A 16,714-nucleotide genomic window follows, 5' to 3' on the forward strand; every position below is an offset into this window, starting at 1 on the left:
CTGTCACATAGAAGGTCCGCCAATAAATGTTTTAATAAAAGAAAGAATGACTAAATGAATAAAGATAGTGGAAATAACAAAGTCCTTTATGGGAACAGTCGGAAGAAAAGATTTAGCCACAGACTGAGACAGAGATTAAGTTTAGGAGTCAGAGAAATTGAAAGCAAATAGTCCAAGGGGTAAGGAAGACGCCAGAAGTGGCAGGTGATGAAAGGCAAGGTGGCAGGGGCAGGGGGAGCTCAGAAAGGCAAGTGACAAATAGCTCTGCAGTCAACAAAGGAAAATATAGAACAGACCATTGAATTTGGCAAGGAGCTGGCCCCTGGGACCTCAGGGCAGTTTCCAAAGAGTGCTGGGGAAGCCAGATTGCGTGGGCTTGAGGAGGGAGTGAGTGGGTGGATGGTAGAGAAATCAGACAATGAGATTTTACTCCCTGCTGAGCCATGAAAGGTGGGATTTGGGAAGGGGTAGTAATCAGGTTAGGTAAGGTCTTTTAGTCAAGATGTGGTGATTAGGGCCTGCTTAAAGGCAATAAAGGCAAGAGGTAACAAATCTTTGGAGAATAAGAAGTCAAACCAGCCCTCACCAAAACAAAGAGTCTGCTGTATGGTGGTGGACCACACCACGGGCAACTACATGAAATGTAAACATGGGCAAAGTATGCTAGTTTGTTGTGAAGGGAATGAAGGTCAGGAGAGCAGTGCTCTGTAGAAATTCTTTCCTGAGAGATATTTGCTTACTCCAGACATGAGGTAGAAAGGTCTGGTACAGGGGAGTATGGTGACTTGATTTAGAAGCTACTAGTGAAAGAAAAGCAGATAAAAAGCAGAGACATGAAGAGGAAAGAGGAACCATTTTCAAGAGTTCAAAAAGCACAAGAAAACCAGAAAGAAGGCAGGATGGTTAGTGAAGGTCATAGAACTGCAATGAAAAAAATAGTTCTGTTAACTGGCTAGAGGCTTAGCAGTGAAAATGGGCCTCACATTTGGGAGCAGTTGAAAAGAGGATTTGGCTGAGGGAGCCAAACAGCGAGTGAGAAGTAGTGGCCCAAAGAAGAGTCATTTCAGAAGGGAAGTGCAGAGGGTCTGGAGGGGAGTGTTAGCTCAAGGGCTTGGCCTGAAAGGGCCTACTGAGGCCCAAATCCAAAAGTTCCTCCATCCCCAGAGAAAGGGAGCTGGGCCTACCACTATCTTGGTTAGGGGATTACAGGCAGGGCCAATAGACAGGGCTGGCCAACTCGAGGAAAGGAACAGCCGGAAACACAACGAAAAAATGGCAGCCACAGCATAACCAGTGATTTCTGTCAACAACCATTTGTTGAGCATATACTTAACACCAGGCATTGGTTATAGGCTCTGCCTGCTCTCCAGGAATTTACATTCCAGTAGGAGACAAAGTCAAAGCATAGATTATTACCCTATAACACCAGGATGCTGATATTCTGTAGGGGAGACAGATGTAGAAAGGGCTTTGGGGGTTTTAGCATTGATGTGTGCCAAAGAAACGCAACAAAGAGGTCTGTACACAGTCTAGTTAATATAGGGTCTACTTTCCTCCAGGAAGTGAAGAAGAGGCTTCGTGCTGAGGTCTTGGGGTTTCGTTTAATCTGAATAAGTCCATAAATCCACTAGATGGTTATTTTTTGTATTTTGTCACTTTTGTCGTTTTATAATGAGAAATATTTTTCAGAGTCTATATATACATCATTTCAATTCCATTTGAATTATGACAAAAAGGATCAATAACATGCCCTGTTAGAATAAAATAAATACATTGAAAAGCATTCACCTGCTTGGGGAGCACATCCTAAGGGTGGTCCTGTGGGGACTGCATGCCCTTAACCTCTGGAGCAGTGTGTGCCTAAAACCATCTATGCTTCCCTAATATTGGCAAATCAGTTTTAAAAACTGTTTCAATAGTACTTATTCACCTTGGAATCATTTCTAAAAATACTTTGTATGTAATTTTTAAACATAACTTCTTTTCTGATTATAAAAGTAAGGCACACTCATTGTAGAAAAGTTGGGGGGAAGTATAAAGCAGATTTTTTTGTCATCTTAAAATACCATTTGTGAACTGGGGAATATCACCATCGAGATATATATATATATATATATATATATAGTGCCAAAAATGTATATACATTTTAGGAAAGGAAAACTGTATTAAAAATGTAATAATATATACTGATAACAAAAGATGAATACAAGTCATGTTTGACTTCTGCAATTACAAGAGGTGCTCAAAGTGGTTACCATCAGCGTCCAGACACTTCTGATTATGGCAAACTACTGCTTGAGCAACGTTGACCAAAGTGTCCACTTGTATACATTTTTTGGCACCCCCATATGCATATATATATAGCAGATAATATAGAAATATATAATTATTGATATATAACATATTGTTATAATTATAAACATATAAATACATATTTATATATCTATACTATATAGCAATAAATTATATATTATATATAAACAAATATATATTTATCTTTATGATTAATTTATTTATGTAAATATGTTTTATATACATATACAAATAAGGACTTTGTGATATGCCCCAGTTAACAAATGACATCTTATGTATATCAAATATAAAATAATAGGAAGTCTTGTACTTCTTCATCCAAAGGACAGACCAAAACAACCAATCAACCCCAATGCTTTTAACTGGTGAGCTGAAAGTGGCGTATTATTACTTGGAGTTGATTTAACAAGAACTGTGAACTAGACAAAGTTTCTTTCCAGGTGATAATGTTAGGCAGAATTCGTAGACGGCCCCCCTGATCTCCACCCCATGGTGTTACCTCCCGTATGTATAATCCTCTCTCCTGAGTGTGGGTGAGATCTGTGACTTGTTTCTAGTCAATAGAATATGGCAAAGGTGATGGCTGGCACTCTCGTGATTAAGTTACATTACATAAGGCTTCATCTTAGCAGACTGGAGTGAGTGAGTTCCCTGCTAACCCTGAAGAAGCAAACAGCCATGCTATGAATAGCCTTTGGAGAGGGCCACGTGGCAGAGAACCACAGCTGCAGGTAGACCTGAGGGTGGCCTCCAGCCAGCAGACAGCCACAAGGAAGTGAATTCTGCCAACATCCTGAATGAGCTTGGAAGCTGATTCTTTCCCAGTCAAACCCCCAGATGAAAACACAGCCTGGCCAACACCTTGACTGTAGTCTTGTGGGACAGCAGAAAATCCAGCTACACCATGCCCGGACTCTGTGCTCATGGAAACTGGGAAGTAATAAATGTGTATGTTGTTTTGATCTGCTGCATTTATGATCATGTGTTACACAGAAACAGAAAACTAACAAAGCAGCCCCCACCAATCCTGCATTTTTTAGCACTGTAGCCCATATAGGCTTTGCCCTTCTCCAACAATGTTTGTATCAGAATGGAAATGGGGATTTCTAGTGTCTTTTTCATCCTTCCCCCCCCCATTAATTCCCACCAGGTATATCCCACCAAATTGGCCTGAAATGTGTCATGCATATTACTATCTCTGGCTGCATTTTTGTTTATACCATTCCTTCCAATTCAGAATCCCTCCTTTCTCCCTTTGTGCCTCATCCATCTCATCCATGAAACCTTCTGAACTTCTAGACCACTGGACCATTGCTTCTGTTGCACTTTTTATTTGCATCACTTGTTTGTCCCTGATTCATATGCTGCCATGTGGCCTCTTCTGAAATCTTATTTTTCTGAAAATGTTATTGAATATGTATGTGTGGGGGGTGTAATATAATATATAAAGTACAAAGAACATATAATAAGACTATATAAAGTTATTCATGTCTTTCATCCTCAATGAAATTATAAACTCATTGAAGCTCAGGATTCCACCTTGTGTATAAAATACTGCTAGGAATACACACCTCTGCTTTAAAAATCATTACATGAAGTAGCTAAGCGTGGTTGGCCACTTATTGAGCCTCTCCAGAGCTAGATTTGAGAGCATCCTTCATTGTTACCCTAATCTCGCTGAGCTGCACTTTCCTTTACTGAAAAAAAGAAAAATGTCATCTAATGCAATTATTTCAAGGATTAAATTAGGCTAAGGCAGTGCCTGGCACTTCATAGCTACTCAATAAATGTGAATTGAATCAGAATTTAGGTTGACAAACCTCCCACGTGCAAAGACTGTGCAGACACAAGAGTGGGTGGAATTATCACAGGCAGGCCAATACTTCAAAGAGCTCAGTGAAACTGAAGAAGCGTGTGCACACAAAAGGCCAGTTTAGGTAACTGTGTGTAAGCTTTAGTTTCATTTCCAAGTAGATATATGCGGAATGCAAGGCCAGCAAACGACTTACAAATACTGATCAAGAGTGGGGAGGGATCTAAAGGAATGCAAGTAGGTCTTGCCAGGAAAGAAGTTTGCTGTTTCTGAAATGTTTTGGTCTTAGCCACTGGCAGGATTGATCGATTGCAGTTAGAAAAGCGTTGTCTGTGCAGCCTGTCCAAACGTCTGCTTCTGTACTTCTGTATAACTGTTGCTCGAATTCACTTTTCCTTTCGAAGAGCAAGAAGAAAATCCATTCAACCACCCTAAGTATCCTAACGCCTTCCAAGTCCTGTAAAGGAGGGTCCCTAACATTTCCCCTTATCCCCTGCCTGGGTTCAAACTTCAACTCCCAGGGTTCGTCCAAATCCCTCCCCTTGCCCTGTCATCTAATGCATATGCATATACCACATAATTGGCAGCCAATAGTGTGGGTTCTGGTCACATGGTGCCGGTGGTAGGTGAGCGGACAGAAGTTGTGTGTCGGTGAACAGAGATAGCTCTCAGTCTGGGGCGAGCGCTTTAGTGAGCGTGGACGGATGCTTGGGCTGTAGTCTCTGCGGCAGCGGTGGCGGCACTAGTGGTGGCAGAAGAGAGGAAGGGGGAGGGCCCGAGGGCTACACACGCTCACACTTTCAAGTTCCCTTGGAGGGATAGGAGGTGGGGCTGCAGAAAGAGGAGGCCAGGAGCAGTTCCATCCGTCCCGTCCCGTCTCCCCTTTTCCTCTGGCTCCCTGCACCCTGGCTCTCTGAGAGTTGAGGGTTTAGGTGGCAGTACGCGGCAGTGAGGGCAAGAGGACCAGGAGAGCGGGGAGCGGAGCCAGGGGTGCGGGGGAAGATGCCCATCCTGCTATTCCTCATAGACACGTCCGCCTCTATGAACCAGCGCACTGACCTGGGCACCTCCTATTTGGACATTGCCAAAGGCGCTGTGGAGTTATTCTTGAAGGTAAAGGGAGGGGAGGAGAGAGGTGGGGAGAGCTCCGGAGGGATGGGGATTTAGGTATTTCTGTAACGTTTGTGTCGCCCCCTCCTCCCTTTTCCTTTCGCGGCCCCCTCCGTCATCCCTCGTCCCGCAGCTGCGCGCCCGGGATCCCGCCAGCCGCGGAGACAGGTACATGTTGGTCACCTACGACGAACCGCCGTACTGCATCAAGGTAACGGGGCCATCAACGGGGTGGGGCGGGCGGGAAGTGCGAGCCAGTCGGTTGGGGCGGCTTCCTCTCCTGGCCCCCGCCAGAGCAGTCCTGCGTCGCCCCGCGGGGTGTGCGGGGCAGTGGGGGGCGCGCAGAGCGGTGCAGTCGGCGGCTTCCAAGTCGCCGCGGCTCCCAGGGTCGGGGGAGGGGCAGCCCCGGGGAAAAACCGCAGGAGAGCAGGGCCCGTGGCGGCGGCGACCACAGCAGCCTCGGAAGATGGCGGACATTTTGCTTTTGTATGAGCCAGAGAGGGAGACTGAGGGCGCTGCTGAGATGGAAAGGAGGGAGGGGTGGGGAAGAGGACCGAGACCCGCCCCTTCGGGGCGCACCCCGGGCGGCTGCGGCTGAGGCTGAGGGGCAGAACGAGCCTGCGACTCCGCCCCGGGTGCTCCGGACCCGGCGCGGGCTTCCCTGGAGCCCCAGCTCCTCCTTTGGCTCCTCCTTCCCCCCCCCCCCGCTCCCCGCTGCTTCTCCTTTTCCCCCTCTTCCTCCGGCTCCCCTCCCCTTCCTGCTGAGAGCGTGGCAGCGCCAGCCACCGGCCTTCAAAGATTAGACTACTGCTTTTGCACTTCTGCAGTCTTCCATCCACCCTCGCCCAAAGGAAAATCTGTCCGCTGAGCAAACCTCCCAACCCCAGACCGGAGAAACTTTTTCTTTCTTCTCGGGAATTGGTCTGGCTAAGCCCGGCTCTCGGTTACCTTAGTTACTGTTAATGTTTTATTGGAGACAAATCCAAACCGCGACAGGGTGGGGCGGGGAAATGCCCAGGCGGAACCCACCAGGGGCAGAAGAGCTTTTTAGGGACCTGGCCTACCTATTTACATTATCAATTAGGTTTGTGTTAGCCACGTAGGGATTTGTCCAGGGAAGAGGAAGGAAGGAAGGGTAGGACTCTACTGGGCGCAGTTACAATAGTTAAATTGGATGATTTGGTCCACAGGATTCTGACCTACAGGAGAAAAGTAGGGACAACTTCACCTCGGTGGGGTAGTTAATATTTGTTACTAGTGTCGAGGAGATAACCGCTTTGCCTGCAGTGACCCGATGAAATAGAGCTCGGACTATTAAATCAACCTGCCTAAGAGTCCTGCTTGCATATTGAAACTTAGAAAATACGTTACCATAATCCTTGATGTCCTTTGCTAGACGCCCTCTTTTTCTCAGAATTATCTTAATAGTGCTGGGGAGGGGCCATCTGGATGTGCTGTGATTCGTTTCAGCCAAGTGAGGTATTTAACAGAATGGAGCCTACCGAACTGAATAGTTGGGCAAAGAGATGTTTCTTCAGAAATAAAACCAAAGGAGGAAAAAAGAATAAAAACCAAAGGGAGGCTTTAATTTTGTAACGCCTAGTTTCGGTGAACAGTTTGATTAGTAGGTTCCCCTTAAAACTTCTGTTTTTGATACTTTGTTTTCGGTTTTTGATTATCTATTTAGAAAAATTGAGCACGTAGACATCTTTCAAAATACCATAATCTTTCTTAAAACGTCAGTTTCCCAAAAGGGTGTGACCACTTATTTCTTCCATCTAGAAAAGCAGATGTTTGTACTTCCTAAGTCTGAAGGTCTGTATCCTTTGAATACTGATACAGATAAGAACTCACCATTTGTAGCGTGGCCATTTGTAGTCCTCCTTAATTGAAGTAGTAAAAAGGATAAACTCCAAAGCAGTGTGACTTTTTAAAAAAAGAATCACTTATTTAGCATTTTTCTGAATGTTGAGACTCATAATTTAAAAAGGGGTTTTGAACCAACATTAACTCATAGATACAGACAACAGAAAAAATATTTAAAAATGGGTTTTGATTTATAAGACTTTCGTGGCAATGTTTACAGAATCTTTGGAAAAGGAAAAGAAAGTCTCATGTTCCTCTTAACCATCATTGCATCTTTTTACCTAGCATTGTAATCACAGTGTACATATTACTTTGTATTCTGCTTTTTCCACCTATATTGCTCCGTGAATTATTCCAGGCTGCCACATAGTCCTCATACTTAAAATTTTTAGTGTCTGTGTAACTTATCCATGGTATTTTAGAGGCTCAAGATAGTTCTGGGGAAAGTTGGATTTTGTTTTTAGTGGAAATTTCATCTGTTAGCTCTTTTTATCCTGTCATCTTATACACTATATTTCCACCCCCACCCCCCCGAAGTACAAAAGCATTCTTCCAAGTTGAGTCTGATCTTTTTTCCTTATGTAGGTCAGGTATGGGAACATACTTTCTGTAATACTTTTAATTACTAATCATTGGTTATCTTCTTAGTTAGTGTTTAAGATTTCCAAGGTTATTCAGGTTTTTCATTTTAATCTTATATGATAACTACATGTGCTATGAAATGATTAATGATCTTAATGATGTTCTTGTCATGTTGTCATCTATACCTGAATTACTAATAATTTGCCATAGTTTGGTAGCATTTTCTTTTTCTGAGTCTCTTTCAGCCACTCCCTCCTGCCCACCCCCAACCCTCCCCTCAGCATGTGGTAACTATTTGTTCTTTTGCTGTTAGGAACTAGCCATTCTGGTAGGTCTGAAATTTTAGAACAGCTGGTGAATTTTTCTTAAAGTTTAGTCTAGTCTTTCACTTGCTAATAGCTAGGAGCCATAAATGTCTGTTTTCTGTCACACTGATCATCAAATAGGTCTTTCTTTGATTGTAAGCAGGCATCTTAGTTGGTACTTAAAACTTCACTCTCCATTAGCAGCCTGAGGTCCTTTCAGCAAAGTGATGTTAGATAGGGTTTGATTTTTGTAGCTTTTTTTTCTGCAGAATAATGGAAAGTATATTCTTTAATTTCTCTGTGGTTGGAGGGCCATTGTTTATCTCTTCTCAAAATAACTGCTTGTTTCTCAGGTCTTCATTATATCCAACTCTAAACATTGCAAAAAATTTTTTTCTACTAGAAGATTCAATTCTATTGGTGTTACAACACGCATAAGTTGTGCATTTGGTTGGGAGGTTTATTCCTTAATAGGCATGGAACTATTCCCAGTATATCCACTTACAAGCTCTGACAATAAATCTTGTTGTGAAAAGTTACTGTGACTGGAACTTTTCACTAATGTATACTGTTGTGTATGTGAATATAGTATTTCACCTAGGACTTAGTAACTTCTCACAGCACACCCCTTACACATGGCTATGTGCTCTTTTTAAATTAGTCATACCTGTTACTTGCAGTCAGCTCTGCACAGATGGAATTAAGTTTGATTTGGGTGCTATATAAAAAGCATATGAAACGCAAGCATTTTGTGCTACATCTGTTTCAAGTATTCCTTTGCAGACAAGTTTTATACATAGTGTCACAAGTGTTAACACTACATTTATACAGTGGTATCTTTAGTGTACACAGCTAGGATGAAACTGTAATATTTTAAATTTTCCAGTGTAGCCTTAAAAGACTAATACATGATTTTTTAAAGTGGTTTTTTTTGCATATTCTTAATAGTTTTGTCTATGGTTCTGTTGTCTTGTATGTTTTGTTTTGCTATGAATCATGATCTCCTTTTATTCAGTGACTAGCAGAGGTAAGCTCGTCACTACTACTAACTCTGAGCCAACTGAGTGCATCAAGAAGAAAGTGAGCCAGGAGACTGGAGTGTATGATAAAAAGATTAAAAAAGAATAAAAAGATTCAAAATAGTTTGATGTTTTGAGCTACTTTCTTTAAATGAATTTTTTATTGAAGGAAATGCTTTTAAACATAAAACCAAGTCACTTTTCTAGAAATAGCCAAACAGAAGGTTTAAATAGTGGACAGAATGTTTCATTCATATATATATATATATATATATATATATATATGGTTGTTTCAAAGAAACATCCTGAGTCTGTAATTTGCAAACACAGAACATTTGAAAAAGTGAAATTTTCCCTTGAGTATTGCTTTTTCACATCCTGTAGCTAGCTTTGCTTACTGGTTTCTGCATGCCTTTATTCACATGTATCAGTAAAAGGCAACATTTTGGCTTACAGATTTAGGAAGTAAACTTATGCTTGTTTTATGATCTGTGTTCCAAATATTTACTGGTATTTTAACTAAGGCATAGCTTTTTCATATACCCGTGAGTATATTTTGTGGGCCTTATTTGGAAAAGGAGTGAATTTTAGGGGAGCCTTTTGTTGTGGTTGGAGGCTAAGGAATGGCCCTCCAACTGCTTTTGGGTGAAACAGTAGCAACATGGCCTGTGAGAGCAACCTGAGACAATGGAAGGTGCGTTTAAAACTCAAAATGTGATGAAGGCAGTGCACTGATTTTTAAGATGAATTGTTTCTCCCCTGATCTTGCTTCCTTTACACCTTCCTCATTGGCCATTTGAAGCATGTGATAATAGTTATTTTGCAGTAATAAAAGGGGAGAAAAACCATCAACACAATAAAAAAGCAACCTACAGAATGGCAAAAACTACTTACAAATCATATATCTGATAACAGATTAATGTCTAAAGTATGTAAAAACTCATACAACTCAATAGCAAAAAAAAAAAAAAGAAAGAAAGAAAGAAACAAAAAAAAGAAAACAAAACCAAAAACAAAGAATCTGATCAGAAAATGGGCAGAGGATCTGAACAGACATTTTTCCAAAGAGGACATACAGATGCTCAACAGGTACATGCAAAGATGCACAACATCACTAAGCATCAGAGAGATGCAAATCAAAACCACAATAAGATATTACTTCACACTTGTTAGAATGGATAGCATCAAAAAGACAAGAGATAAGTGTTGGCACGGATGTGGAGAAAAGGGAACACTTGTGCACTGTTGGTAGAAATGTAAATTGGTTCAGCTACTATGGAAAAGAGTGTGGAGGTTTCCCAAAAAAATAGAAATAAAACTACCTTATGACCCAGGAATTCAACTTCTGGGTGTTTATCTGAAGAAAATGAAAACACTAACTAGAAAGATATATGTACCCTCCTGTTCATTGCAGCATTATTTACAATAGCCAAGATATGGAAACAATCTAAGTGTCCATTGATGGATGAATGGGTAAACAAAATAAGATATACATATATATATATGTATATCTTATTTTGTTTACCCATAATATTCATATGTGTGTGTGTATATATATATAGATATAGATATAGATATAGATATAGATATAGATATAGATATAGATATAGATATATATGAATATTATTCAGCCATAAAAGAGAAGGAAATGTTGCCATTTGGGACAACATGGAAGGACCTTGAGGGCATTATGCTAAGTGAAATAAGTCAGACGAAGAAAGACATACCAAATGATCTCACTTATATGTGGAATCGAAAAAGAAAAAGAAGCTCATAGAATATAGAATATAATGTACATTGTGGTGACTATAGTTAATAACACTGCATTGCATATTTAAAAGTGGCTAAGAGAGTAAATCTTAAAAGTTCTCATAAGAATAAAATTGCAAGTATGTATGGTGACGAATGGTAATTAGACTTATTGTGTCATTTTGCAATACATAGAAATATCAAATCCATGTGTTGTACACCTGAAGCTAATAGAGTAATATATGTCAATTATACCTAAATGAATAAGTAAATGCTTACAGACGTTTATCCAACCTATGAATTAAGTATAGTTTACTGGAAAGAATTTTAAGCGTGAGGTACTCTGACTGGTAGCTCTTGTCCTTTATACAAAAGTAGAACGTGGAGGAACTTTATTGAAAGCTTATACAGATTCTTCATCACTCATGTATATACCACTGTATCTGTATTTCTGTTTGTTTCATTTTGCAGTGAATAAAATATTCCTGTTTTTTGTAAAAAAAAGAAAAGGGGAGACTTATTGGTAGAAGACTAAATCTCTGGGCAAGAGAGTAAAGGCTATCCAGACTAGGCACCTGCAGGAAGGTGACTGGGAAGGGCTGACAAAAAACATGGGGTCCTGTCTGTCCTGTATCCTAAACCTCTTTTGTATCGATTCATTCTTATTTACTCCTCCCTTGTTTCAACCTTGATCATTCCTCACCTGGACCGTTGTTGTAGCAGCCAATCAATTCATCTCCCTACTTCTGATCTTGCTCTTCACTGATTCTTCCCCCGTATTGACACTAGATTGATCATTCTTAATATACAATAAAGTAAAATAGAAAGTCATTCCCCTACTAAAAATCCTTCAATGGCTCTCCATTACATTTCAGAATAAAATCCAAACTCCTTAGCCTGTCCTCCAAGGCCTTCATGATCTTCTATCTTATCTTTCCAACAGTGTCTCTCCTCTCTCTTCTCTTCTCCTGGATATCAGGCTCCAGCCACAATGAAAAATTAGGCCATCTTCTCCAAATTCACTCTGCCATTGCATGTATTGTTCCCTCTGCCTGGGACACACTGGTTGTTGGCCTGAAGTGCCTCTACACTTGGATCTACATTCTCAGAAGTCATCCTGCACCTCTGCCCCACCCCGACTCCAAACAGTGTAACAACTCCCACTGTGGTCCCTTAACACTTTGTCCAGACCTTAACTGTCTAGAGCAGTTAGCATGTTACATGGTGATTGTCAGTGTTCACGTTGGCCGCCTTAATGTGAGCTCTTTAAGGGCACATATTTGAACTTCTCTATATTTGTACCCCAAGTACCTAAGGGAGTGCCTAAATTTTAGTAGCTACTCAATAAATGGGGAAAAAATATTTCAAGTACTATGTAAGTGTGAAAGCTACCCTGTTCCCCTCACCCCTCCCATTTCCACTACTGTTCTCCAGAGGCTAATCGCCATTAACAATTTCATACTCGTATGTTCAATATTTATTACAGCTAGCATGTTCATTGAGGTTCAGGTTTATAATATGGTGGAATTGTATTTTTACAAGACCAGTGTATATGTGTCCCCTTTCTTTTGTTCATACAGTAAAATACATCAATCTTAATGACTTGATGCATTTTTACATCTTTGTGCATTCATGTAACTGCTACCCCAGGCCAAGATACAGGACATTTCCATCAACCCAGAAAATGCCTCTTGCTTTCTCATGCAATCCCTTTCTCCCCTGCTTGGTAACTGTTGGTCTGACTTTTGTCACCAATGCAGCGATATGATCAAAATGGTCTTTCTGGAAGATAAGTCTCACAGTGGATTGCTACTACAGCAATTTAGGCATTCATTTACCATGGTCATTGAGTACCCTCTCTGGACCAGGCTTTATTATAGGGGACTAAGGTGACACCAATAAAGACCTGGCCCAAGGGGAGATAAGAATAGTAAAATGGTCCTACTTATCAAGGGTCTTGAGAATAGTCATTGGAGATAGATGACTGGAGAATGTGGATTAAAGTGTGGGAGGTGTCAGGAGCAGTAGACGCTTAACCAACAAATTGGAGGTGGGGGGAGGATGGGCAGGACTAGTTGAGATTGGATCGCAAAAGGGCTTTGAAACTTACAAGCTAGAGTTTCTACATCTCTCCCAGGGTAAAGAACTATGAGGTGGATTTGAAGAGAAACAGGGCAAGGCTTGTTATCTGTGTGCTTGTTTGGTTATTATTACATAGAAGCATATGTTGAGGTGGGCTTGGGGGAGGGAGGGAAAAATGAAAGGTGGGGGAGACCCAAAAGATGTAGTTGAAATTGCCTAGTTTTGTATTAGTGCTGGCTATTTGAGAGCTTTTGGCCTTGAGTTTGGGATTGGGGTAAGAAGGACAGCAGAAGGGCAGGGCCATACGTAAGCACAGGGCAAATATTGTCCTTTTCAGTTTGTCTTTGCTTCAGAAAGATAATTAGAACTGCTCAGGAGACAGACGTCATTTCATACTGGCCAAACATGGCAGCTCTTCTACATCTCAGGGAGAAATGTTTCCAGAGAAGGGCAGGATTGAAGGACCCTCTATATGGAGGGTGGGGGAACAGGGATGAAGAAGGGAACCCACTGGTTTTAAGTTCTTAAATGAAAAACTTGGTAAACATGGCCTCCAGTTCCCTTTCACTGAGAGTTTAAATGAGAGATCCAGGCAGTCTTTTTGTGTACATATTGGAACCTTGGAACACACTCTGTCCTGAATACAATGTTCTAAATGGTGATTAGGTTCCCAGACCTTCCTCCCCAGGAAAGCCTTTTTAACCCCTAATGTCACTTAGCCATAGAACTATTGTGTTTGTTATTGTTTCTACAGTGAAATGGATTTGGGTTTCCAAGGTGATTTGTGAAAAATACATCCTTCCCCTCTTCTTCCTCAAACTGTGGCGGACTAGTGGTCCCAGTGAGGGGTGGGGACATTATAAGGGCTCCATCAAAGAAGATTAAGGGCTGAGGTGGCAGTGAGGGTAGGCATGGCTCTTCAAATATACCAGCTATTCATATTTTAGATAGGCTATATTTACACTGTTCGGTACAGCATCCACTAGCCAAGTGTGATTACTGAGCACTTGAAAGGCAGCTAGTATGAATCAAGATGTACTTTAAGTGTAAATTAAACACTTGATTTTGAAGACAGCACAAAAAAGTAAAATATCTCATTAACAATTTTATGTTGATTACAGATTTTACAAGTATTTCTAAGATATTGGGTTAAATGCAATATATTATTATTATCACCTGTTTCTCTTTTTTTAATGTGGCTACTTGAAACTATAAAATTACGTATGTGGCCTCCACTGTATTTCTATTTGACAGCAGTGTTGGTCTGTATTCTTTCTTAAAATATTTATGGTGTTCACATACTAGAAATTGCTTCTGAAGGAGGAGCCTTTCTCTTGAAGTTCTGTTTAAAATGAACACCACCATAATGGACTCATCTGTGCATGAAAGGTTGTCGTACAGTTCAGAGTTGATGGGTTGATAACCCTTGGACCCAGGGCAAAATATGAAAGCATCCCAGTCTTGTGTGTATTGAAAGCCAGTTTGGTTGCTTAGACTTATGGATGTAGTTGGTGATCCAACTGGTTGGGTTAGAAAGTTTTTTCCTGGGGTAAGTTCAGTAGAAGATATATGTGAACTCCTAGTATAGCTGCAGTAATTCAGAATTTTGTGTGTTGCGTGTAATATGTGCTCACTAGTGGCACTAAATGGTCCATGCTTTTAGTATTACTAGAAATATGTAACATATCCCTTATTAAATTTACATAGCTACTTGGATCAAGAATTCCTAAGAACAGTATTCACCATGAAAAGTAGGATAAAGGATAAATTCTCTAGCTTGGCATAATGTAAAACCTAAGAAATAAAGGGGAGTTTGTATCACTGCTCTTATTGAGGGCTTTCTGGATGTCCCCTAGCAGAGCCCTTGTCTCATATCCTAAGAAGTCATCAGTAGCATTAAAAGAAGGGGAGACGTCCAGGTCCACATGATAGGCGTGCTCCCATGAATGCTACTTTCTCTAAGCTCAGTCCTCCTAATGCGGATTACGGAAGTGACTATGTTAGTTTTTGTTACTTTAATGGCTCCCATTTAAGGAATAACACCAATGTTCCATTCTGAGGCTGGGTGAAAGCAGCGATGTGCTGATGAATAGCATGTATAGGAGGTGGAACCATTTTATAGCCCTAGTTTTGGATCCTCCTAAAACCTATCTTATAGTCAAAGGTGTTATCTGGCTTTTACAGATATGATTCAACTTACATCTACTTGTAATAATGAACAATAGTATAATAGCTTTCTAATGATAGCAGCTGACATTTATGCACGAGGCAATTTGCCAATGAATATAAAGTGCTTAATTATTAATCTTCCCAACCAGCCTAAGTTGTAGGTACTATTATATTATTATCCCCATTTAACAGATAAGGAAAACTGAGTACCAGAGAGGTTAAGTAACACAGCTGAATAGTTAACCTAGGTCTGTTTCTATTCCAGTCTTAAATAATGAGTCACTTCATTCTTCGTATCAATGATGATAGAATATTCCTTTTAGTAACTTCTCACTGGTTATTCTCATTATTACATGTGTCCTGGAGCCATGTTTTTTAGACAGAATTGTCATGCTATTGTTTACAGTTGCTTTTGATATAACAGTGCTTGACATAATAGCAAGCACTCAATGAAAGAAAATTATGACTGCCAGTGTTACCATTTTTATTATTTGTCTATTTCTAGGTGAATATCGTAGTGCATTTGTTTGTGAAACACTTTGGCCTTTGATGTCCCACAGTTAGGCCCCTACTTAGAGACAGATGTGGAGTTGTTGTGGCACTAAGCTGATGAAGCTTGAGATAGTGTGTACGTGTTGGTGGCCAAAGCTGTGTAGGAAGAGTGGTAGGCTTGAAAAAGCTACAGTGTAGTTTGTGGCTATCTAGTGGCCTCCAGAAACTGATTTGCCATCCTCATTTTATCAATGTCCTGATAAATGTTTTTCTTATAGGGAAAAGAAAGACATCCAACGTACTCCACAGTAACCATTTCATTTCTCCTAATCCACAACCTGCGAGGGAGACAGAAGTGGTTTTGTACAAGGCCTGAAATTACCACACCACCTTTGTGGAGCCTTATGTATCAGCCTGTGCCTCACTTTATGGTGCAGTCTTTATTTCATCCAAATCTCCCACTCTCCTCAAGCCACACCCCTGCCATATAGCCAGATAGCTTTTTTTCTTTCCTGCTTAGTTAGGTTGATAAGGGGTGGATTTCAGAGAAGGAATGGACATCTCCCCAATCAGCCACTAGGGGCTTAACCAGAAAAAGTTATATATAAGACTTTTGCATTGATGTGCCAGGTGTTTGTAGAAAAAGAAGAGTTCTGTATCTGAAACCATATTCACCTGATTAGACTATTAATGGCAGTTGCTTTTTCATTAGTTATATCCTGCCCTATAGGTTGAGTAGTTTAGTAAACTTAGCATCAAGAGCCAAACTCTGGACTTAAATGCTGTTGAACAAAAGACTTGAAACATTTATGTGTGTGCAAGTAAGGAACAGTACTAGTGAGAAAAGTAAATATGATTTATTAAGGTCTTAGGATTTACTGTATCGTTACTTGGGCCAGTTTACTAATGTTTATTCTCGTTGCCCTTGACTATATTTGAAACTGTTAATACTCCTTCTTCCAGAAACTTAACACCTCCTCTGTTCTGTCTCTCCACTGATCTGTCTCTGATAAGTCTTCCTCTGTCTTCCCAATTCTTTCCCTTGGTGAATGCATCCTACCTCATTCAGGGTTTCAAGCAGTCCTCCTACACTGGTGCCTCTCCATCTTTGGTTTCTCATCCAGGCATCTTTAGCTGATGATAGAACATCTCCGCCTGGCTATCTATCCCACCATCAACTCATAGCAGCTATTATGTGAAGACCTCCTTATGAC

General features: G+C 40.8%; 1 protein-coding gene across 7 annotated transcripts in view; it reads left to right on the plus strand.

Moving 5' to 3' along the window:
- The first annotated feature begins 4,747 nt into the window (after positions 1–4,747).
- LOC109436244 (integrator complex subunit 6-like) overlaps positions 4,748–16,714 on the plus strand; it is a 56,494-nt gene continuing 44,527 nt past the window's right edge. For 4 of the 7 annotated variants that reach the window (XM_019714682.2, XM_019714686.2, XM_074324310.1 and 1 more), the window contains exons 1-2: positions 4,991–5,239; positions 5,370–5,447. In XM_019714682.2, coding sequence (XP_019570241.2) covers positions 5,129–5,239; positions 5,370–5,447 — 189 coding nt within the window. In that variant the 5' untranslated portion in view covers positions 4,991–5,128. Of the gene's footprint in view, positions 5,240–5,369; positions 5,448–16,714 lie in introns of all 7 variants that reach the window. The other 3 variants (XM_019714684.2, XM_019714683.2, XM_074324308.1) reach the window with 1 other exon arrangement.

This window comes from Rhinolophus sinicus, chromosome X (assembly GCF_036562045.2).
Source record: "Rhinolophus sinicus isolate RSC01 chromosome X, ASM3656204v1, whole genome shotgun sequence".
Taxonomy (NCBI): domain Eukaryota; kingdom Metazoa; phylum Chordata; class Mammalia; order Chiroptera; family Rhinolophidae; genus Rhinolophus; species Rhinolophus sinicus.